Source organism: Balaenoptera borealis (genome assembly GCF_965194805.1).
Source record: "Balaenoptera borealis genome assembly, chromosome: 15".
Lineage (NCBI taxonomy): Eukaryota > Metazoa > Chordata > Mammalia > Artiodactyla > Balaenopteridae > Balaenoptera > Balaenoptera borealis.
This window is the reverse complement of record NC_138871.1, coordinates 37,029,738-37,051,812: the sequence shown is the minus strand read 5'-3', so window position 1 is coordinate 37,051,812 and position 22,075 is coordinate 37,029,738. Positions and strand designations below refer to the sequence as shown.

At 47.9% G+C, this 22,075-nt stretch overlaps 1 protein-coding gene and 1 long non-coding RNA gene across 10 annotated transcripts in view; one reads left to right on the top strand and one right to left on the bottom strand.

Moving 5' to 3' along the window:
* The window catches only part of AFTPH (aftiphilin), a 68,291-nt gene extending 67,830 nt beyond the window's left edge, over positions 1–461 (top strand). For 5 of the 8 annotated variants that reach the window (XM_082358055.1, XM_082358053.1, XM_082358054.1 and 2 more), the window contains one exon: positions 209–461. In XM_082358055.1, coding sequence (XP_082214181.1) covers positions 209–238 — 30 coding nt within the window. In that variant the 3' untranslated portion in view covers positions 239–461. The remainder of the gene's footprint in view (positions 1–208) is intronic. The other 3 variants (XR_014235110.1, XR_014235111.1, XR_014235112.1) reach the window with 1 other exon arrangement.
* Positions 462–1,205: 744 nt separating this feature from the next.
* Positions 1,206–14,476, bottom strand: LOC309612513. 2 transcript variants are annotated; one of them, XR_014235234.1, is made up of 3 exons: positions 10,301–14,476; positions 7,064–9,182; positions 1,206–6,191 (listed from the first exon to the last, which is right to left on the bottom strand). It is a non-coding gene; the product is annotated as an uncharacterized lncRNA (long non-coding RNA). The 2 variants fall into 2 exon arrangements; XR_014235235.1 differs by lacking the exon at positions 10,301–14,476 and having other exon boundaries at positions 7,064–9,544.
* Positions 14,477–22,075: the final 7,599 nt, after the last annotated feature.

Below are 22,075 nucleotides of genomic sequence, written 5' to 3'. Positions count from 1 at the left end.
CATAAATTCAGTGTGAATCTCTGTAAGAGATTTGGCCTCTGGCACAGGAAGCACTCAACACAAAGGTATTACGAGGTTCAGGGACTGGCAGAGGGAAAGATAACTCAAGTCCCCACAGACTGCTGTCCACCTTGAGAGTAGATTTTCTCCCGTTTGACCTACAGCAAAAGTCACTTTAACACACTTCTCTTTTTCCATTTGTCAACAGGAAACCGAAAAGAGAAGAGCACCTGAGTGAAGAAGCCATCAAGGTGATCGCCAGCCTTCCTGACCTGACGTTCATGCATGCCAAGGTGTTGATGTTCCCAACCACCTTGACACCTTCCACAAGCTCCCAAGAGAAGGCAGACTGATGACTGACGTGAACTGGACGGTTTCAATTGCTTTTCCTTCCCTCCAGCCCTTCCCCACCATCAAAAGCATACCTGCTCTAATTAAAAAAAAAAAAAAAAAAAATTAAAGTTCAGCTGATTTGTTGGTAAGCCGCACTAGAAAGGTATACATAGTAATGTATATTTATTTACATACTGAAGTCCTAAATTTATATTAGAAACAAATGTAAATAATCGGGGTGAACATTTTTGAAGATTTATTCTTTTTGTGTTGCTGGGGTGTATACATTTATGTCTTTGTGAAATACACTGGTGGTGTCCTTCTTACAAAACTTTTGAAATAAAAAAATGAAAACTAAAAAGTCAAATCTCCACTGTCTGTGAAATCCCCTTCAGTCTTTTCAGATTGCATTGACTGTCCTATTAATTTTTCACATCATACACTGAATTACTTTTGCTCTCATAAATAAGCTCCAAGTCCCTGTTTAAATTTTTTTTTTTTAATTTTATGTGTGGTGGGTTTGTTTCAGATCTGGCTTTTGTTACCATTTTTGTGCTATTTTTTAATCTTTTCAGTCTGGCCTGTTGCTGTTTGACCTTTTGCAAGGTACTTTCATCGATTGCTCTTTTGTTCTAGGGTATGGATCATTGTCAGAACTTGATTGAAGGGGTTTAAAGAGATTGTGTCTGTCTGTTTTAAATCAGTTTGGTTTAGAGAAGGACCAAATTACATGAATGTCTTACCATGAAATTTACTTGTTACTGATTTTTTTGTTCTATCATACCACTATTTTTTGAGGATTTTGCACAGTGTAAAATGACATAATCATAGATTGCTATGGTTTAGGCTGTATATACAGTAAAAACTATGGGTTTTAAATGTTTGGGGAAATTCCTATGGAAAAAAAGAGACATGTAGAGGAACCTCTAACAAGGTTAATGTGCATGCCCAAGGTCTTTTGAGATTTCAGTGTGTAAATTTCCTTTTAGCTTACACAAAAATAAAATAATTTAAAAGAAATTTAGCCTGGTGTCTGTACTTTGGTATCTGAGGGAAAATGTAATGAATTTGAACGTTAAGTTTTATTTCATCTTAATGTGTTTCAATCCAGAGGAAATCATTTGGTAGGGCTTCCAGTTTATTAAAACCAAGAAGAATTAGATTCTCACCCATAAGAATTTGAGTCAACCCTTTAAGTAGCTGAGCTGTTTTTATGTAGAACATGAGATCATACAAGAAATTCCCATGATCATTATAATGTATCTTCATCAGAATTGGCAAAGTTAAATAGGGATTTGTAGGGAATTTTTTTTCTTCCCAAGGAAATATATGCGTGAAATTAAGGTGAGCAGAAAATTTCTTAAAAGCACTTTTAAAATATTGTTATTAGATTAGATGTTGCCTCAGCAAAAAGTCACATGACGTATTTCAGTAAAAATAGGCAATCAGCCCAACAGTAGCCCACCTCATCGACCATGGGAATGTTCCATTGGAACTCTTCTGCACCTCTGTCATTGACAGAGGTTCCTGTGTTGCCAGGTTATTACACGAGCCATTGGAACAGTTGCCTGAGTGTAATTTAAGTAAGGCCTGGAGCAAAGAATGCTTATCCAGTCCATCTCCTGCCGTTTCCCCAACTTTTTTTTTTTTTTTTTTTCAGAGAAGGCTTTCCTTCAGAATAGTCACAAGTCTTCAGTGCCCAGTGGACCTTCTGAATGGAAGGATAAAAGTATTCCTCAGCAGACCTTTACATGTTTCAGTAACTGAAGCTTTTAAAGGGCTGCTTCTACAGTCCATTACAACTAAATGATAATGGTAGCCTTCATCAACCTAGGTTCAGAGCCCATTTATTATCTGTGTGTGATACCATGAGAAAGTTAATCAACTTCTCTGAGCCACAGTTATATTATCTTTAAAAATGGGAATGAAACCACCTACCTGTGGGGTTGATGTGTTAAATAATAGATGTAAAACATTTATCACAGGAGACCATCAATAAACGATAGCCAGAGCATAGAGTCCGCAAAATCTATAAAGGCCCCTGGTGTCCCGGTAGATTCAAGATGCAGTCGCAGGAGATAGGATCACTTAAAATAAGTTGTGTTATAATTTCAAAGTGATCAAGTGGGCATGTCTCATGAAAGTGCCCCTGCTTTAATGACACACAAAGTGGGTAGTCCATCTTATAACCAATCTTCAATAAGCCAGATTTCCCTTTCCCTTTCGTGTGTCATATTGGCCTTTAATGTTTTAATCACTCAGGTACATTAATACTGGGTTGCCATAGCTTCAGGTCAGGGCTCTAGTCCTGAGGACCAAAAGTGCTCAGCTTTGCACCAGAAAGGCTCAAATTACACTGGAAAGCAGTAGCAGGGCTGGTGCGGGAAAAGCCGTGAGCATCTCCATGCGAATCTCAGCTAAGGGAGAGCCTGTTGGCTGCAAGCTTGTCTTGGTCATCAGCTGCTTCTGGCAGCAGCTGCCCATTTGTCCTTCTCAAAGTCAGCCAGGAGGACCCTGCAGAGTTGGGGAGAAGAAACCAAGGAGTCAGAGACCCTAAAACCAAATCACACACAATGGAGACTGGCTTAGCAATCCCCTTTGGGTCTTTGACATCTTAAAACCAGCCCACTCATCCCCTAGAGTCTCATCTCACTTGATGGCCAAATCCAAATAGCCATACATAATTCCCCAGTTAATTCAAGCCAGACTGGGAAGTTATAGGAGAAACTTCCCTAAATTGAGTCATGTGTCACTACTATTTTTATGAGTCATTCTTTTATAGAGACTTGTTCTTCCCTCTACATGATTGTCATGCTCTTTATTTAGAACTTGTCTTTTTGCTCCCTCATGTTTCTTGAATCAGGATTAGGCTTGGCTATGAGTAACAAAAACCAAAAATACTGCGTTTCATGTAATAAGACTCATCCTTTTGCTACATTCGAACTTCTCTGAAGTTGGAATGGGTTAGCTGGATGGGGTAGCTGTTTAATTGGCAGTAGTTTCTTTTTCTTAGTGATGTATGAAATAACGCTGCTCTTATATTCAATGACAGTTGATGGAAAATGGTAACGGTGGCTTCAACGTTAGGAGTTTATTTCTCTTGCCTGTAAAACATGAGGAAACAGTCTGGGGCTGGTAAAGAGGCTTCATAAGCTCATCAGAGATACAAGCTCTTACCATCCTGTTCCACCCTTATCAACACATGGTTTCTAGCTTATGGTCCACGGTGGCTGCTGGGGGTCCAGCCACCAAGTCTGCATTCCCTCCATCATGGGCGAAGGGCATGCTCCTTCCTGCTAAGGACACTTTCCATAAGTCTCTCTAATTCCAACCTATTGGCCAGAACTTAGTTGCAATGCCATATCTAGCTGCAAAAGAGACTGGGGAATACCTTTATTCTGGGTGGCCATCTAAAAGGGACTCTAGTAGTAAGGAAGGAGAGAACAGATCATGTAGGACAACCGGAAGCCTGAGTCACTCCTGTTTTTCACTTCTCATTCCATACAAACAGTATTCCATGGAGCTAAAGTAATAACACAGTGAAATGAAATCTGGGATCGTTGTCTCACGCTGCAGCAATGCCTCAAACAGGATCTGTTGCCTTCCTGGTGCTTTTCCAAGGGGGTAAAGAATCAATAGGGGGCAGCTCAGGTTTACCGGGACCTTCTGGGGGCACAGATGCTAAGACAAATCATGGGTGGAAGTAGGGAGCCTCCTGGTGAGGTAGAAGGGGCAGCGGATTAAGCTAGGAGTTGTGTGTTCTAAGTATAGCTCTGCCACCAGTCACCTGTAAGATCTTGGATAAACCCCTTTTCTAAGTCACAGGTACTTGATGCATAAAATGAGGGAGTGGAATCTATAGAATCAAAAGCTAAAGTAGGAAGAAACCTTAGAGAATCAGAATTTTAGGACTGGAAGTTCAGCTGCCCAGTGCTTTGCAAACCACTCCAGGAGGAGCACTGCAGGAGAGCTCAGCCCTGCAGTCACGGGCGTGTCCACTAGTAACACACTGGGCTTATACGGGGAGCAGGGCGATTTGCAGAAGATTTCATTTGATAAGAGGGTTCCATTGCCACCAAACGTCGAAAGCCAATGATGATTAAACTTCCAGAGCTGAAGAAATTGAAGCCTGGAAAAGGAAATGGGCTTTCACAACATTACTCATCTATAACCAGAGGCAGGACATGAACCCAGCTTCCCGATTCTTGGTCTTTTCATTTACACCCTCCTGCATCTCCCCTCTGAATGGGCAGCCAGTCCAGCCTTTGCCTGAACATTTACAGGGACCTCACATGTGCTCAGAATCTCACAAGGTCGCTTGCCCCCCAAGACACGTGCTTTGTTGGCCAGAACTGATTCTTAGGACATCTACTGAGTGGAAGCCTGGTTCCCCATAACCTCCTGTTGGTTCAAGCCATCCCCTCTCAAGCTTCACGGGATAAACCTAATCCCTTTACCATAAATACTGAAGACCACTATCATGTTCCCTGTCCCCTTCTTCTACAAGGTCTCCCATGATGACCTGGTTTGCAGGCCTTTCCCATATATGTCATCCTTCCCTGGACATTGTTCCAGTTTACCAAAGTTCCTCTTAAAATGTGCTCCTGAGACTGGGCCAGATGTTGCTTCATCACTAGAAAGGGGCTCATATTTATTTTATTTCAGACACTTTTTTAAAATGTAGCCTACAATTACATTATTGTATAGGGCAACAATGTTGCCTCTTTAAATTGTGTAAACGGCCTTTTCCTCCATAACTGCCATCAAGCCAGATTTTCTCTATCATCTACTTGTGTACTTGAGTTTTTAGATCTGAAAACAGAGTTCTACATTTGTCCTTTTACAAATTTATTTTGTTAGCTTTGGATGATCACTTCAGCCTGTCCCTCTCATCAAATCTTTATTGTACCATCTAGCATGTAGTCTCTCCCTCCTTCCTCAGTTTTGTCATCTGCAGATTGATAAATAACCTTTATGATCCAGATCACCGACCCAGATGTTGACCAGTACAAATCCCTGCAACTCCCCTCGCAGAGAGCCAGGAAGACTCAGCACACATCTTCCCAGCACAGCGACACCCACGTTTCTCTATCGTGCCCACGCATCCTAAGAACAGGCGAAGCCTTGCCGAATCCCTCACACTCTGCCTGTGGCAATTTGTGGGTATCCTGAGCATTTCTACACATGATCTCCAATCCCTCATCCAGCTTGATAATGTCTGTGCCCTAGTGCTCCCAAAGAAGCATAAGGGTGATAAAACTAGTAGGAGATAAAATGACTTCTACTCAGGATGCGAGGTTATATGAGGATAATCCATAGAGTCACTGGCACATAGTAAGAACTCAATAAATACTTTTGTATTATCATCACTCATCCAGGTCAGTACTCCATCGCTGATGATGCAGATAAAAGGCTGATGGTGGGAAAAACGATTGTCTTCCTGACAGTAAAGTCAGAAAGTCCACCCAACGTCCACAAACCTCAGGTTGCCCTCCAAGTATCTCATGCCTCAGTTGTCCGTCACTTGACCTCATCTTTTCAGGGGGACTATCTCTGAGGATAGCATTCATATCACTTCATATAATAATATTTTATTTTATTTTAAATTTACCTCTTTCAAGAACTGTTCCCTTCCTTCAGTTTTCCAAAATCAGGATTTAAGGACGACAGACCCCTTATCTATACCCTGAACTTGACTGTGAACGGTGACATTGGCTCCTTTGGCTTTCACCTCTGGACTCACCTTTTGACCATGCTCACGCGCCTCTCCGGTGTTGTCATCTCTCTCCTGGGGGTCAGTGACGAGGGTCATGAAAACTCACAAGGGTCAGCGGGTGAGAATGTCATCAGTGCTGCGTCTGCCTCAGGAAAGGGGCCACTCTGGTCACCTACATAGTGTTTCCCATATGGCTCCTCAGCCCAAACAGGTTAACCAAGAGTCTTGCTGGAGATCCTTACCCTTGCCCCTCCCCCAGCTCTGCACCAGGATTTGATGGCCCCATCGCCCCCACCCAGACGGCCCCCAGACCCCTGCACTGAAGCCCGTGTGCCACACAGCCCTGCACTCCCCTGCCTCCACACCCCCGCCCCGGCCTTGGTGGCCAAACTCCACGCTCGCTCTTGGCCTGCTCCCCTGCCTCATCCCTGATCCTGTCGGTTCTGGAGTCCTACCAGCGATGCCTCCTACATCCCCATCTCCTCCACCTTCAGGCCCCCAGAGTCTCTTACGTGCCCACTGTTACAGCCCACGCTGACCCTCCCCGCCTTGCCTCCCTTCCCATCTAATCTTCTGCTGATGGCAGAGTGCTCTTCTCCTGTCAGAAAGCTTTCCCAGTACCCCTTCACCCTACCGACAAAGTCTTAACTCCTTGGCACGTCGCAGAGCACCTGGGGGCTCTGTCCCCCTGCGCAGTGGGCTCTGCCGGGACTGCCGGCTGCTCTCCGGGACCCAAACGCCCCCTCCCAGGGTCACTCTTCCTCACCGTGCGGCATCACCCTGTGGGAGCCTCTCTGGACCGCCCCCCCGGCCCGCCCCGAACAGCAGACGACTGGTCTCCAGCCACCCTGGGTGCTTGGCAAGCTTCTCTGATAATACTAGGTTTACATTATTATCATCAAACGAGCTTCTCTGCATTATTAGGAGCACCGCCGTGGGCCAGGCACGTGCTTTGCACTGACTCACTCTCTGCAGCCTCCCCGGAACCCTAGGAGGTACCTGAACTGTACTCACCCCCAGTTTGCTGCGGAGGAAACCAACACCTGGAACGTTGTGCAACTTCCCCAAGATCACTCAGCCAGGAAGCAGAAGAGTCTAGAAGCCAGGGCCGTCCGACGCCAGAGGCTGAACGCTTCACAGCGTGATGAGGGCTGTCAAGGCACTTGTGGCCTTGCTTCATGAGGACCGGTTTGCTCATTTCTCCCTCAGGCCGTGAGCTTCTTGAGGGTAGGACCGTGTCTGGCTCCGGTTGGGCCCGTGGTCTCTGGCACAGGGCCTGGCAGGTGGACGGACTTTCACCTTGTTTTTCTTCCTGAACCTGTTAATGCTGAACCCCTCGGTGAAATGGAGGGATCCTTCCAGAACCTGTGCTGTGTGTGCCTTTGCTTGCAAATATTATGAGCCCTACCTCAAGTCCTGTCTGAACTTTTCCAAGATACCCTATGCCATTAATTACCAACTCGATTCTCCAAGCTCTGAAGCCACCCCCCAATGCTAACACCAACCCCGTGGGGTTTCCATTTTGCCCAAAGCTGTCTGTTTTGTTTTGGTTTGGCCTCGATTCCTGCCTTGTGTAAGCAGCAAGTAGGGACTGGACATGGGGGTATCTCGGCCGCCCCTGGGGCACAGCTCACACCGCCAGGCAAGCCCCGTTTGGAAAGCACACAGCTCTGTAGGAGATTCCCAAACCCAGAATCCCGACCTTTCCCCAGAGGGGCCCTCAGTGGATGGTGCTGGACAGTCAGCCTCTGAGCAAGGCCTGGGTGTACTCAGAGGGGCTCAGAGGACCACACTCAGGGGTCGTCAGACAAAGCTTGATATCCCTGAAAGGGGGTGTCACGCTGATAGTTACTGAACTCAGTGACACGACAAGGGAACCTGAAGGCATGCTCCACGTTGAAACCTGCCCAGCCAGCTCTGGGTTTTCAACAGTCCTCCCACTCTCCACCCCTCTTTTTCTGTTCTGTTCTCTAAAGCAGTGCTTCCGCGTTGCGTCTGGAGGTGGTGTGGTCATGGCAGCGGGAAATGCTCTTGACTTTTCCGCTCTGGGCCCAGGCTCCCCATCACGGCCCCAGCACCCCAAACCCAGCAGGATTACTGCCAGAGACAGCTATGCCAGGGGCTCTCCTCCCATTATAAATTCAAGCCTCAGCTGAATGAAGACATTTCACTGAAATCAGTATTTTTACTCAGAAGGAGCAGAGAAGTGTGACTCAAGGGCCGTCCAACTCCTGGCTTCATGCTTTGGTCATGAGAAGCTTGGTTTGAATGGGTTATAATTTGTTTCACTTTATTTTTGCTGAGTTGCCTTGGGAGCCTGAACTTTGATCTGGGTGGCAATCACTAATTCATTGGCGCAAGAGAAGACACAGACCAGTGTTCTACCTCCTGTCAGAACAAGCTACTCCCCCTTGGCTCAAGGAAGAGGCCTGAACGCTGTCCCCAGCACCCTGGCCCCATCCCACCCACCTGCCGGGCTAATCACCTCTCTTGGCTGCCTGGGTCCCATCAGTGCCACACCAGCCACAACCAGAGAGCAGGGAGGCGTTGTTTCCCTTCAGCTACTATCTTGTAACTCCCTCTTAATTTACAATCTGTTTGCACTTTCAGATGTTTGGAAAGAAAACTCCTTAGTCAGCAACCCTGAAAAGCCTCATTTTCAGTGAAATCTGGATCCTTCTTTCCCACCTCAGTTTTTTTTTTGGTTTTGTGGCTGGAACCTAACATCTGTGAGGCAGGCAGGACCTCATGGGTCCTGTGTCACCAGACACCTGTTGAGAGGATGCATTCAGGGGAAGAAAATCGGGGCAGAGCCCACCAGTGACAACTGGTCTTTATCTAATATCAACCTCCGCTGATGGGGAGATGGATGGTCAATCGGCCCTGAGAGAGGAGCAAAGATGAGAAATGGTCTATCCTAGCTCAGATGCTAGTGGGGACCCGCCAGGAACCCCTTCCCCAAATGACTGACAAGAAAGCCAGGGGACCTGAACATTTTCCTGGCTGAAGGGGAGTGTCTGCAACCAGGGTACTTACCTCTGCAGGCTGGCCTCTGGGAAAGGGTCCTCCCAGGCACTTCCATAAAAGGTGACACATCAACCTGTCTGACTTTCAACCATCCTGTGGGTTGCCTCTGAGGATTGTGAAAGAAGAGGCATGAGCTATTATTCTGGATAATCATTTCAACATGGAGCTTGGTCGGGAACAAACACAATAACCGGAGTTGCAGCTCTTGGGCCCTGGGGGCTCATGGCTTTCCCAGCTGTCCTCAAGCATTCACCAGCCCCACGACTAAGGAATCCTGAGCCTTCGAGGACCACAGAAGATGTGGCCTAAACATTGTTCCTGGGGGAGAAGCAGGAATGAGGCAACCGGAGTTTGAATCCTGGCACTGCCACTTCCTAATTGTGAAACTAGGAACCGGTCTGCAAAATGGGGGTCAGAATTAAAGTAAAAAATACCAGAACAGGCTTCTTAGGAGAATTAAAGAAAGAACTTTTGTTATACAGTTAGCATGACACTTGGAAATAGTAAGTGCTGAATAAATGTTACATATTATTATTTTTATTAATTATTATTGCTATTATTATTATCATTTAGGATACCAAGTTCTTCTTGGGTACCTACAATGTGTCTCACCTGATTTGGGAGCCTTACGGGCAACAGGGCTGTTTACCATGCAGCACCTGATTCGATGACATAATTAGGGACCAGCAGGCCAGCCGTTCATGATTAAATGATTATGAGCAACTGACTTTTGACCTGAACGGTGGGGCTACAGAAGTAGCTGAGCTCCACAAGGAGGCCTCCAGGAGGTGCTGAAGGGGCTTGGGGAGAGGTGATGGCGGCAGTGCTTGGAATCATCCAGGGAGACCTCAGAGGACCCTCCCAGGCACTTCCCTCAAAGGTGATCCTTGACAGTCTGCCCATGTTTTTAATTGTCTTGTGATGAGTTTGAAGGACGGTGGATGTAAACGCGGGAGGGGGGCGGTGATCAGCCAGAACCCATCCGAGGAGATGAATCCCACAAAGACTATCCATTCATTCATTCAACTTCGGTTAAGCACCTACTATGTGCCAGGTGCTGCTGCACATTTCCTTCCTAAACCCACAGGAAGTGCACGCCCTGGGGTTTGTCAAGCATTTGGGGCCCAGCCAAGCCCAGGAAGGTGAGCCGTGTCCCCTGGGGCATCTCATTCTCTTCCCTTGAGCCATTCTGAACCTTAGAAAGCTTAGCTTTTATTTACTTACTTATTTACTTTGTGAAGAATTTCAGAGTAAATTATGGACATCATCACCTGTCATCTCCACACACCAACATCATGTCCAAAATAAAGGAATATTCTCCTAACTGCAAATATTGTTATCACACCTAAGAAAATTAACAATAATTTCTGCATACCATTTGAAACCCAGTCTATTGAAATTCCCCCAAAGGTCCCTAAAGTATCTTTTACAGTTCACCTGTTCAAAGCAGGGTCTGCTCATGGAGTACACATCCATTTGGTTGTATGTTCCTTTTAATCTAGAACACTTCTCCCATCCTTTTATTTTTCATTGCATTGATATTTTTGAAGAGACCAAGCCAGTTGTCTTGTAAAGTGTCCCACATTCTGGATTTATCTGATTGTTTCCTCCTGGTGTCATTTAGCTTTGTCCCTCTATGCCCTATATTTCTTCTAAGAGTGTCTTAGTCCCTTCAAGTTGTTTTAACAAAAATACTGTAGACTGGGTTGCTTACAAACAACAGAAATTTACTTCTCACAGTTCTGGAGCCTGGGAAGTAAGAGATCAAAGATGCAGCTTGGCTAGGTTCTGGTAAGAGCCTGATTCCTGGTTCATAGAAAACTGTCTTCTTGCGGTGTCCTCACATGGCAGAAGGGGTGAGGGAGCTCTCTGGCTCTCTTATAAAGGCACTAATTCCATTCATTAGGACTCCACCCTCATGACCTAATTACATCCCAAAGGCCCCACCTCCTCATACCATCACACTGGGTGTTAGGATTTCAACATACGAATTTAGGGGAACACAAACATTCAGTCTATAGCAAATAGTATAACCTGCCTAAAAGTCAATGTCTTGAAATATTGCCAACTTCATCCAGATTTCAGCAGAAGTTTTTGGGCTCTGCAAAGCATAGGTACAATAGGGAGGGGTAAGGATGAGGAAGAAACAGCCCTGAGGGTGCTTTTGGCTTGGCAGGGAGGTCCAAGGCCACGGCCAGGAGGGACCTATGTGCCCCAGGAAAAGTTCCAGCAGAGGACTGGGGGCCTTCAGCAAACTTATCATCCAGAAACCCCCAGCTGTGGGAACTGGCCCTGTGGGTCATTAGTCCTGCAGGGCTGTCCCAACCCAAACAAGACTGGCCACCTGGTGGATGGCCCTCCTTCCTTCCTGGGACCCTCCCCAAACCTCACTCCTTCAGGCCTCCGCTCTGAACACTCACTAAAATAGTGTCCAGCCCTCTCCAGCCCCCACCTGCTTTGACTTTCTTCTCAGCACACATTACCACCCAACATCTATTTATTGTTTATTCTGTGTTATCTGTCTCTCCTGCCAAGACTATAAACTTCATTAAGACAGGAAACTCTGTTGCCTTGTTCGTGGCTGTATCTCGGGTGTCCGGAACAGCTTCTCATATAAAGAAGGTACCTAATAAACCTTGAATGAATGAATGAATGAATGGGCACCACCCACAGCAAATAGCCCAATTCCAAGCACACAATTGGCCTCAAGGAAACAATTGTTTGAAGTTATCATTTTCCCAGGAACATGTACTATAATTCCAAAATTACACTTAACATTAAGCGGGGGGAAAAAATCCCATCATCTGTGAACAACAACAATAAAATCTCCCCCTGCCAGTTGTCTGGGTCGTCCCTGCCCTCTCCACTCTGCTGCCAGCGTTTGGGCAACTCCTAGATGGCTCATCTAGGTGAGTCCAGGGCCTCTTGGCTGTAAACATCATTTAGTCCCACTCAGTGAATAAGAGCCCCATGAAGTATGGTGTTTGGCCTGGAGGATGATTCCTTCTGTCTGATTTTTTTTAAAGTTGAGTCTGTTTTTTTCTTTTTCTTTTTTAGCCCTCAAATGCCGAACAGGTGCTGTATTCAACTCCTCTCCAAGGTTTGCGGCTTGGAGTGGGCGCTGAGCCAGGGGGCCTGGGGCGGGGGGTGAAGGTGGCTGGGAGCTGGGGTAGAAGCTGGGGTACCGTCCACTGAAGGGTGAGGGAGGAGGACCAGCTTTTGTTTTGTTGGAGTAAAACCAACAAATGAGACATGGGAGAGGGTGTCACCTAGAGAGGGGCTTCTTGCCCTGGTCCTCAGCGGGGGTCAGGGATCCCCTGAAAGTCTGTGCAACACATTGTGATGTTTGCTTCTGAGCACCTTTCTGGGGAGAGGGTCCGTAGTTTCCATCAGTTTTCACAGCCACCAAAAAAAAAAAACCAAAACAAAAGGGTAAGAAAAACACAGAGATGGCACCTGGCAGCTTTTTGGATATATGAATCAACCAAGTTGTGTCAAACTCCTGCTGCTTCCCCATCCCATCCAGGAGCTCAGGCTGATTGGGAAGATGAGGCCCAAAGGGAGAAGGCAGATTGGGGTGTTTTGGTTTGGGTTTGGGTTTTTTTTTTTAAGTTATTTCTTGAGGACTTCCTATATGCACAGTACGGTGTTAAACCCGATAACAACAATAATAATAATGGCTGGCTCTTACCTAGCACGTGGTAAGTGGCAGACACTATTCAAAGAGCTTTCCGTGTATAAGCTTGTTTAATCCCCCCAAAAGTCCTATGAAATAGGCACTATTATTCTTATCTCATCTTACACATGATAAAACTGAGGCCCAGAGAGGTTAAATAAGTTGCCCAAAAGCCCACAGCAGACCAGATCTAAACCCGGAGGAGCTGGTTGCCTGTCCGTGTGTCCATGCAACGCCCCCAAGCTCTGCTATCGCATTTGAGCCTCACAGCCACCCCCTGAAGGATCTCCTGTGTTATCTCCATTCTGCAGGTGATGACACTGAGGTTGGGCAAGTGGCCCAAGGTCACCCTGGGTGTCACACACCTCCTGCTGTGAAGGCTGAGAGCCAAGGAAGAATCAGGGGAACTGAGAGGGGCGAGAGGTCACGCTGGGCAGGGGCAGTAGGAATCTAGAAGGCCACTCAGCTCAGAAGCATGTTCCTGAGGGAGAGCTCATGGCGGCCAACAGTCCGGCCCCATCGCACTGCCTCCCCTCTAGAGCCCCAGCCCGGAGAGGTGGCTTGTGGAAGTGGGGATGATCTCCAGGTTAACACTCACTCTCGTTCCCCGTTCTGCATCAAAGTCACAGGGGTCGTCCAAGGAGTGCTTTCTACGGGTAGAGAGAGGTTAACGAGGCAGCGTGTCCAGCCTCTCCCCACCCCAGCCTCCTCCTTGGGCCTTGACCTGGTGCCTGTTTGCCCTTCTGCAGCAGAGCTCTCCCTCTCATGGGGAGTCCCCGTGGTGCCAGAACTCAGGCCACATGGAGACCGGGCTTATCAGGGCCACACGAAGGGCAACTACAAGACAAGCCAGGCCTGCTGCCCCTGACCCCTCAGCACAGATGGCACCTAAGTGCCCACAACCAACGAGGTAGAGGTGGAAGTGTGATGATTCCCACTTCATAGATGAGGAAAGTGAGGGTTGGAGGCCATAGGGGCTAGGTTGACTGGCAGCCCCCTCAAAAGAGACATCTCTCCAAAATTTTTGACTATGATCTTATTTGGGGAAAAAAAAAAAAGTCTTTGCAGATGTAATTAAGGAGCTCAAAATGAGACATCCTGGATCAGGGTAGGCTATATACCCAATGAGAACTGTCTTTGTAAAAGAGGAAAGGATGTGAACGTACTTAATGCCATTGAACTATATGCTTAAAAGTGGTTAAAATGGTAAATTTTATGCTATGCATATTTTACCACAATAAAAAATTAAATTCAGTTTTCTTGTTTTTTTTTTTTTTACTTTTTGGCCACGCTGTGTGCGGGTCCCCGACCAGGGATCAAACCCGCACCCGCTGCAGTAGAAGCACAGGTTCTTAACCGCTGGACCACCAGGGAATTCCCTAATTTAGTTTTTTAAAAAGAGGGAGAAGAGGGGGCTTCCCTGGTGGCGCAGTGGTTGAGAATCTGCCTGCCAATGCAGGGGACACGGGTTCGAGCCCTGGTCTGGGAAGATCCCACATGCTGCGGAGCAACTAAGCCCGTGAGCCACAATTACTGAGCCTGTGCGTCTGGAACCTGTGCTCCGCAACAAGAGAGGCCGCGATAGTGAGAGGCCCGCGCACCGCGATGAAGAGTGGCCCCCGCTTGCCGCAACTAGAGAAAGCCCTCGCACAGAAATGAAGACCCAACACAGCCATAAATAAATAAATAAATAAATAAAATTTAAAAAAAAAAAAAGAGGGAGAAGAGGAAGGGAGAAGTGACGCACTGCGAGAAGGAGATGTGAAGATGGAGGCGGAGACTGCAGTGATGTGTCTTCAAGCCAAGGAACGTGTGGATCGCCAGCAACCAGCAGAAGCCAGAAGAAAGGCATAGGACTGTTTTTCCCTCAGAGCCTCTAGAAGGAACCAACCCTGCTGACTCCCTGATTTGGATTTGAGGCCTCCAGAACTGTGAGAGAACAAATTTCTGTTGTTTTGTGCCCCCCAGTTTGTGGTAATTTGTTACTCAGTCCTAGGAAGCTACCACATAGAATGACACTTGACCAAGGTCACATGGCTCCTCTTTCATGGAGGTCCGGGGCTTCTAACTACAAATCCAGTGTTTGGGCCACTCTGGGGACGTTCCCTGCCGCTGCAAGGCAGGCCCCAGTGGTTCACAGGGCTTCCATCTGTGTTTACCACAATGACCAGTGCACCCCACCTTGAGAATGCAGCATGACCCCCAGAGAAATCAAGTCACTGTACCATGGCTGGGTGGCTTCCACGAGGCCATGTGTGTGCAGGTACCTCAGGAAGCTCTGTTTCTAATCTGTTTCTAAAGATCACCTGGTTGTCCTGAATAACAGGAATGCCTCCAGAGCCACACGCACTGTGCGCTGCACAACTCCAGGGGGCGCCTTCACGGAGTCAACAGCACAAATAGCACCTCCGGAGCCGCAGTGCACAACCCGCACCACTGCACACAGTGGCTTTGACCACTTCTGCTGAACAGGTCAAATTCTCACGTGGCCACCCCTTTGGGGAGACTGGCCTCACCCTCCTGGTCCCAGCTCTCTGGCAGAACTGGCTGGTGGGTCCCAGCCTGAGAATTATGTGGGCTTCATCAGTCCTGGGCAGTGGAGGTCTTTGTATTTTGGAGCCATTACCAGGAAGTAGGCTCCCCATGCCCCGTGCAGGCTCAGGTCTAAAGGAGCCTCTCCCCAGACCCAGAGCCTGGTGAAGTGATCTGGTCCTCTGGCAGACCCTTCTCAAATAGGTTTGCTAAGGATCCCCTCACTCTAAGATTTTTGGAGAAAATTTGCAGTGAGACTTTAAGTTGTTAAGCTTGGGAGCTGCCATTGGAGAGTCCTGTCACATTCAGGGCCCAACGATATCCCTGTCCTTCCTACCAGTTTTTAACCTTTATTTAGACTCTGTGAGCCAAATACACATATAAAATACTGTCTATATTTATATATTTTATAGGTACATATATCTTTAAGCTACTTGGAGAGGCATTTCTGCCACTTGCAAACAGACTGTCTTACATACTTCTCTGAACCATCTGGACATTCTGTGGGCGCTTCCCTTCCTGCAGAGGGGAGCAGGGGTGGGCTGAGGAGGATATGAGGCCTTCGGGTTAATGTGTTGGAAGCTGCCGCCAAGCCTGTAAATTAAGAACTCTTAATTTTGAACACCTTTGAACTCATTGAGTAAATCTGTAGGAAGATGGATTTAAGTTGAAAATAATATTTCCACACAGTCTTGGGAGCACATGTGTGCAGCCTCAAAGCTAAAAGCTACTAGACTTTTGGCTCAAGAGCTCTCAGCCCAGTTGCAGCCGTGCCCCTGGACAGGGCTCCCCAGGGTCCAGCAGGGCATGTGCCGCGGAGACAGGGCCGAGCAAGGCTTCAGCCTCCAGTGTGAGGTACAGTCAGGGCTCCTCCTGCCCAGCTGGATTTTCCAGTCCAGCCTGCACGTTCCTTTCTGTCCCTTCCCTCATCCTCTGGCAAACAGTGACCGCATACCAGGCACCCAGATAGCGAGGGGATTCCCATGGGCGCCTTCCCTGGGTTGGGGCTCTGCCAGCCCGCATTTGGAGGCCAGGACCGAGGGTGGGCAGAGCTGGCTAAGGTACCTGGGAGGCCCCCTCCTGCTTCCCCTCTTCCTTTCCTCCACCACCTCACAGCCCCTACCCGGCTTCAACCGTGTTCTCCCTGCACCAGACCCCATCCCACCATCTGCCACTCACAGGTCAAGGTGGATAGGATAGGAAGTTCAGAAACACCCCCCTCCAACCCAGTTGCTTTACAGGAGGGCAAACTGAGGCCAGGGAGCTGAGGTGAGCTGTAAAGGCCACATGGCTGTGAGCAGCCGCTCTGGGGATGGAATCTGGGGCTCTAGACGGCGGCCCCTGGTGCGGGGCGGGTAGTGGGAGTAGGGACTGCATGTGGAGCGCGCTCTCCTCCCCCTGCCCCCCACCCCGTGGGCAGGGAGGAGAGCCCAGCGCCAATGACAGCCATGAAGGAGGAAGGGTTTGAGAAGCAGGGGCCCAGACAGTCTGGACATTCAGGAGGGACGCTCCAGTTCCGTCCCCAGTGGTGCCTTTGTCTCCCTTCCGGGCGGTGGGCGCAGAGGCCCGGGAAGCCACGCGGGGCGCCCCGGAGCTGCCGCGGGGCCGGGGAGGGAGGCCGGGCCGCCGCGCCCTGGGTGGCCGGAGGGGCCTCCCACCGCAGCCGCCGCCGAGGCGCCCGCCGCCCCCGTGTCACCCGGACCAAGTCACCGCGCCGCCGCCCGCGGTTCCGGCCTCCGCCGCTTCCCTCTCGGGAGGCCCCGGGCCCGGCGTCCGCGCCGCTCCGCCCCGGGGTGTGAGCCCGGCGCCCTCCTGGGGCGCGACCCTGGTTCCCTCCCTTCGAGCTCCCGGGCCAGCGTCCTCGAAGTGTGACCCTGGGACCAGCAGCCTCGGCATCCCCCCGGAACTTGAACTCAGAAAAATGCAGACTCTCGGGCCAGCACTGGTCTCTGGACCCAGCAGGCTGTGTTCCCAGGCCCTGCCGGAGACCCGCACGTTCGCGAAGTTTGAGAACGGCCGCTCTGGAGCACGGACACCGCCCAGCCCAGCTCGGTGGGAGCGCAGGCTGAGCTCCTTGAGGACGACGATCCTGCCCGGGTTCCCTCAGTTAGCGGGCTGTTCTGCGCAGCCATCCGCCTCTGCTGAGTGTCGACTGGTGAGGGAGCGGGGAGGCTGTCCCTACAGGCAGCCCTGGGGTTCTTTAATAAAAATTGTCTTTGCTGGACGATGACCAGGAGTGACTTGGAAATTGACACAAATTACCTCAAAGAATTGACCCACTTAGAATCTCTTTACATTAAATCCCAAATTGTTTACAATGGAGCTGGAAAAGCACTCTGGCTGTGTTGGCCATGGCCTCTGAGGGGCTCACAGCACCTGGTGGCTCATATATCCAGCCCTGTGCTAGAGACCCATGGCCATTGCTTTATGGATGTCATTATAGGCTGAATGAAAATCTGTCCAAGAAAGTGTTGGATACTTTTGAAGATACTGATCTAAAGGTTCACTAAAGGTTATTTCCCTTTCATAGAGACTACTTCCCTGACCTAGAAAAATGTGGAAGAAGGGAAAAGATATAGGCATGATATTTTATCTTTTTTCCCCAGATTAATCTTTAATATTTTTACATAATATCTTCAATAAAATTTAAAACATGCAAAGCTTTGTAATGTCCCAATCCCTGAGGCCCAAGTCTCGGCTGTTAATCTAGTGACAAAGAAGATCTGCCTAGTGGCCATGGCTTAGTGGGAATGTCTCCAACTAGAAGTCCATTTTACAAACAGCAACTTTTTGAGTCACACTGCCCTTAACCCAAAGGAGTAATTCTGATGATGGAGTGCAGATCAGAGAGGGGTAGATTTGGGCATCGGTTGGCCAAGTCTCTCAAGTCCCATCTCCCAGGACCCTCCCACCTGCTTCTGACCATTTGAAAAGGTAGGGGAAGTTGAAATGAGAGAGGAGGCCCTAGGGCACTGGGCCTTCCAGCTGGTAGCTGAGTACATCTGGGTGGGTGGGGATGGAAGAGGGTTTGATAGAGCAGGGCTTTGTTCAGAGCCAACTGTAATGTGTCAAGAGCCTTGGCAATATCCGTTCTCTTTGTCTCAGCAATTCCACTTCAGGTATTTCTCCTCTGGGAATAATCAGAGAGGCCTTAAATGAACCACAACAATATGGGAGTGGTTTAAACAGGAGGGGCACCGTCACAGGAGAGAACAATCTACAACCATCAAAAAACACCATTTTCAAAGAATTTCTAATGATGTGGGAATTGCTCATGTTATAAGGTAAAAAAGCATCATAGGGACTTCCCTGGTGGCGCAGAGGTTAGGACTCCGCGCTCCCAAAGCAGGGGGCCCGGGTTCGATCCCTGGTCAAGGAACTAGATGGATCCCACATTCATGCCTCAACTAAAAGTTCCCATGTCACAACTAAGGAGCCCGCCTGACACAACTAAGACCTGCTGCAACCAAATAAATTAATAAAATAAATATTAAGAAAAAAGTCAGAAGCAAAGAGTACTTTAAAAAAAGCATCATAGAAAATGGTATTGTAAGATGTCTACTTTATGCAGAATATATATTGTCTAAGTAAAATATATATATAATATAAAAACTATATATCTATCAATACTATATATAGAGAGAGAGACTGGAAGGAAATATGCCTAAATATTAACAATGGTTTTCTCTGGGTAGTGGGATCATAGGTGATATTTGTTTTCTGCTTTACTTTTTCTGTGTTTTCCTTTTTTTTTTTTTTTCTATAATGAACACATTACTTTAGAATTAGAAACATAATTTAAGAACCTACAGTGTTCTAAGCTTTGTGCCAGACTCAAAGATGAAGATACAAAGACACATTTTCTGCCCTGGGGGAACTCATGGTCAAAGGAGATGAGAGGTACCCAGAAAATAGCAACGCAAGGCAGGGTGGGATAAATGATGCAGAGGGAGCAGAGCAAGATGCAGTGGGAGCCGAGGGGAGGGAGAGAGAACATCTACTGGAATTTAAGCTCCTTGGGGCAGGCACATAGGCAGTCAGTGTATATGATACCAAACACAGCATGGTGGCATCAGAATCCAGTTCTGTTCCCTAATGCCCTGTGATTTTACGAAGAACTAGTCTGACTTTCCTCATCTGTAAAATGGGGTAACAAAAACCTTCCTGTGAACAATTAATAAGGTAATGGAGATGAAGCTTGGTCCCTGGCACAAAGTAAGTGCTCAATAAATATTAGGTTAACAGTACGTGTTTTAGTTAAGTCTGGGTAGGAAAGTGCAAAGGCGTGGGGTTCGCAAGGAGATGGTAGGAGAGAAGGCAGGGAGGTTGGGCGCGGCCTGGGCACAGGCGGAGGGGTGCAGCTTCCGGGGCAAGCTCCGCTCAGCGCTGGGAGCCCGGAGACCATGTAGGCAGGGCCACCTTCCGTGTCCTAAGAAATGGAATAAGTGGGGGCCGTGGGTATGAAAAAGGGGATGGAGATTCCTGAGCTCGACTGGAGCCCTCAGCTCTGACAGGCGAGGGTAGGGAAAGGGCGTGGAGGGGCAGGCACAGAGAGCTCCTGGCATGTACTGAGGACCTGCAGTGTGCCACATACCGCTTTTTTTAGTCCTCTCGGCAGCCCTGAACATCAACATCCAACTCCATTTTACAGATGAAGAAACAGAGGCTCGGGTTCACACACAGGCACCAGGTGGGCCAGGGTTCAAGCAGAGGCACGTGTTCTACCACTTTTGGGCCCAGCGGCGGCCGCGGTGGCGGGAAGGCTCGCGTTTGCTGTGCTCCGTGTGCCCGACCTTGAGTGGCACCAAGCCAGCCTGGGGGTTTCCAGGGACCTTCCTGCCTGAGTCACCAGAAAGACCCTTTCATCCCATCCTGTCCCCCAGGTGGGACCTGCGTGGCCTGCACTATGGTGGGGGGAAGGGGACAGAGCCTTTGAGTTTTAACGGTACTCAAGTTTGTTTTGAGAATGTCATAACCCCCTTGAGAGGACTAGAGGTGGTGGAGGCAGCCCCTGCACCGGCCCGGGGATCCGTCCCATCCCCAGGGCAGGCCGGGGCATCAGGGAGATGGCTCCCTCCTGACGGACCTGATTCCTCGGCTGCACTCCTCCTGTCTCCTGCTGACATCTGAAAGGAGATGAAATGCCTCAGATAAGACTTTAACTCTACACCTTGAAGCCCCAGAGAGGGCAAGATTGCTGTGCATCTGAAGGTGGGTGCAGTAGAGAAGCAAACGTGTTGTGAAGAACACCAGCTTTGTCCCCTCCATTTAGGGCTCAGGCTGTCTTCAGGGAAAGTCTAATTGCCTGAGTGAGCATTTTTAATTTTTTCCAATCCACCTGGCAGAGAGCCTGACCACAGTGTCTGCCTCACCCTCTTTCCTGAAACTCCAGCCTCCTCGATGGGATTTATAGAATTTGGGACGGGGTGCTGTGTTGCTTCCCAGTTCTGCTGCCCATTTTTCACAAGAGAAAACTGGGTGTCAAAGAAATGAAAATAGATTCTGTGATGAAAGCATTTGGAGCCAGACAGTGGGAGAACTCTAATTTATAACAAGGGTCTCAGCCATGGCTGCAAATTAGAAGCACGAGAACACTTCAAAAAATATTGAAACCCAGGCTCCACCAAATATTTACTCTGGGATGGGGCCTTTTCCCTTCCTTCCTTCCCTTGTCATTCTTCCCTCCTCACTCCTCCCTCCCTCTCCTTTTTCTTTCTTTGTTTAAAGTCCTCCGGGTGATTCTAATATGCCAGGGTTGAGAACTACTCACCTAAAGAAAACTGTGCTAAAAAGAAGACTATCCAATAGAAAAATGGACAAAGGACATGGACGGGCAACTGAGAGAAGAAATAAAAGTGGCTAATAGGCACATGAAAACTGTTGACCCCGATTAATAATGAAAGAAATGCTAAATAAAACAATAATGAGATAGTATTTCATGTATCAAATTGTCAACCTTTTTTTTAAATGAAAGAATATTCCAGGAATAGCAACAGTGTGTGTGTGTGTGTGTGTGTGTGTGTGTGTGTGTGTGCACGCGCTCGCGGGCACTGGGGTGGGGCAGGGGCAGGGGTCTCGGTTTATGAGAATAAATGGCTACAACCTTTCCTGAGGGCTCTTGGGCAACACACGCACACCTTTTGACTCATTAATTTCACTTCAAGGTTCTACATAAGGATGTACTGAGATTTTAACTCGAGCTGCTGATCACAGCAGGAACAAAGTAGAAATTCCTAAATATTTACCATTAGGAGATTAGTTTAATGAATTACGGTACAGCCGTAGAATAGAATGCCACACAGCTGTTGAATATGATATAGTGGGTGAATAAATATGTCCCTACTTAGGAAGATGTTTAGATAAATTACTGAGTGAAAAAAATAAGCAGTTTCCAAATAATAATATTTTTGCTCTGTTAGAAATACAGTGTGAAAAAGCATGTGTGTATATGTGTCTGCACTTAGAAAGTGCATACTGACAAAATATTTGCATATTGACAAAAATATATGCAAGGTTTTAGCAGTCATCACCTCTGAGTAATAGAAAGGTATTTTACATTTTTATTTTTGTGTCTCTGTATTTTCTGGCTTTGCTTTTGTTAAAAGGAAAAAAAAACCTTTTCATTTTAAAATTTTACTTTCAAGAGCAAAATTTGCTAATCTGTTTTCTTCTGAGAGGAGAGGGGTCATCCTGGAGCAATAAAATCTCCAGATAATCTCCTGACCACTCATCTTCTTCACTGTATCTCACCTTTGACCAAGAGGCCAAACTAGAGGCTCAAACTGGATTTT